The sequence below is a fragment of the Mus pahari genome, unplaced genomic scaffold (genome assembly GCF_900095145.1).
Source record: "Mus pahari unplaced genomic scaffold, PAHARI_EIJ_v1.1 scaffold_16080_1, whole genome shotgun sequence".
Taxonomy (NCBI): domain Eukaryota; kingdom Metazoa; phylum Chordata; class Mammalia; order Rodentia; family Muridae; genus Mus; species Mus pahari.
In genome coordinates, this window is record NW_018391856.1 from 1 (window position 1) to 2,421 (window position 2,421).

Consider the following 2,421-nt stretch of genomic DNA (forward strand, 5'->3'; position numbering starts at 1 on the left):
ACAGCATGACCAGAGGCAGGAGAGGAGGCTGGCCCACTTGATTCCATCAGCTCCTGAAGGTAACAACTTTAAAGAGCAAGCCTTAAATAGCGAAGTTTTGATGAAGGAACAGGGAAAGTCAGGGAACCATGTAGAGTCAGGTTTGGAGCAAAGATGGAGGGTTGGAAGGAGCTCAGAGCGAGGTCAGAATGCAGACAAGGGTTCTCATATGCGGGACCCCAGCCCCACCCCACCCCAGCTTCATCCTTTCACACAGCAGTGTTTCAGTGGTAGAGGCAATTTGTGAAAGACTTTTCTGGGAACTATGGGAAGACACCTTGCTCTTTAAGCAAAGGACAAAACAAACCAACTCCAGAAAAGTAAGGGAAGGCATGTCCAAGTGTCCTGACATTTCTCAATTAGCTTTCCCTTTCCAGCACTCTGCATCCTGTCACCTCAGGGACACACTTTCTTTCTGATTAGCTTCTCCCAAGGTCCCTTCCTGTCCCTACTGAAGGAAACTCATTTCTCCTTCAGTGGCCATTGGACCACCAGCAGAAGAAGCACCTGCAATAGCCAATCAAAGGGGGCAGGCTTGAGTGGAGGGGATCGGTCTGAAAGTTCGGGCCTGTGTGGAAATCCGGATAGACCGATGCAAGGAGCCAGGAGTGGGTGGAGGAGGACACAAAAGACAGGGAGAAACTCCTCACTCCTTTGAAGGAATATTGGAAGACGGTTCAGGGCAGGGTAACTCAGGGCTGGTCTGGGAAGTTAGTTGAAATCTCAGTGGGGAGCATGTCATGGTATCATGTGATGACCATTCCTGAGGGTTACCTATTTCTATGGTATTCTTTCAAAGGTGACACTGAGACCCTCGGTGGCCCCAAAGCAGGCCTGTATTTGTCAGATAAAGACAACCAGGAACGCTGACTGCCCTTTACCTCCAAAGTCAGAGATCCAGAGAGCCATGGACAAATTGCCAGGGATGTGGTAAGTGATCAGGTATCTACAGAAATGAATCCATCTCCACCTTCTTTCTCTCTTTCATAGTTTTGAGACAGGGTGTCACTCTGCAGCCCAAACTGGTGTGACATCACCCTTCCTCTATCCCCAGAGTGCTGGACTTAAACACAGGCCTGTCGTATGTGACTTCTCATTTCTCTAGAAAGAGCTCAGATCTGAACCTTGACTTTTAATTTTATATCTATTTATTCCATGGGTGCCTATCAGTCAGAGTTCTGATTGAAGTCATTGGTTCCCGGCTTCCCACCTCTGTGTGACTTTTTTTTCCTCTTTCAGGTGCTTCATCCTGTTTTCTCTTTTGGCATCATTTTCTGCTGAGCCGACCATGCATGGGGAGATCCTGTCCCCTAATTATCCCCAGGCGTACCCCAATGAGGTCATGAAAACTTGGGACATTGAAGTCCCAGAGGGGTTTGGGATTCACCTTTACTTTACCCATCTGGACATAGAGCTGTCAGAGCACTGTGCATACGACTCAGTGCAGGTATATTACAGCACAGGAGGGAGAGAGATGGGAGGAGAGGGGAGGGGTGGAGGAATGAGAGGATTTAGGGGGATGTGTGTTGTCAAGCTGTCCGATGGGGTGGGGGCATGGCTCAATGGCAGGGTACTTGCCATGCAAGGACAAGTCCCTGAGTTTGGTCCCCAGCACTGGGGAAGCATGAGGTGGGGATGGGGGAGACAGACAGGACTGACAGACAGAGTTGGAGGTGGGGAGTAAAGAAGGTTCTGCTCTCTTTGCGCATTCTCAGTTTTACATTTGCTTCTTCTCTTAGATAATCTCAGGAGGCAACGAGGAAGGGAGACTCTGTGGCCAGAGGACCAGCAAGAGCCCCAACTCCCCCANTGTAGAAGAGTTTCAGTTCCCGTACAATAAACTCCAGGTGGTCTTTACCTCAGACTTCTCCAACGAAGAACGGTTTACAGGCTTTGCGGCATACTACGCTGCCATAGGTAAGGCATCCCTCTGTACGTGACATCTGGATCCAACTAAAAGATGGGAGGCAGGGAAAGTACTACACAGTGCATCAGATGAGGATTCTGTTGTCTTGCTTTGAGTCATGGTCTCGCTCTGCAGCACTGGCTGGACACTCCAAGACTCCAGATGTGTGCCACTGCCCCTGGGCTGCTAACGTCTTTAAGGAATGTTGACTTGTCCTGGGTCTGCTTAGGAACTGCCTTGCCTTTGTGTGACTTTATCACGTTAGCGGTGGTAAAGCAGATAATGAGACCCAGAACCTCGGAGAAATGGTACTCTCTCAGGAGGCCTGCTTACATGAACACAACATTCAGCTCAACCCCATGTGTGGGCACCATGGTCTTCCTATAAAGATAAGGATCTGGTCTTGGTGGCGCAGGCCTCTAATTCCCTACACTCTGAAGGCTGAAGCAGAAGAATTGTCAACTAAAGGTCATACA

At 49.4% G+C, this 2,421-nt stretch overlaps 1 protein-coding gene across 1 annotated transcript; it reads left to right on the top strand.

Moving 5' to 3' along the window:
• Positions 1-838: 838 nt before the first annotated feature.
• LOC115063298 (complement C1s subcomponent-like) lies at positions 839-1,956 on the top strand (the record flags this gene model as incomplete). Its single annotated transcript, XM_029534625.1, has 3 exons — positions 839-969; positions 1,279-1,486; positions 1,779-1,956. Coding segments are annotated over 3 exons (517 nt in total), but the record flags the coding sequence as incomplete, so codon positions are not given.
• Positions 1,957-2,421: the final 465 nt, after the last annotated feature.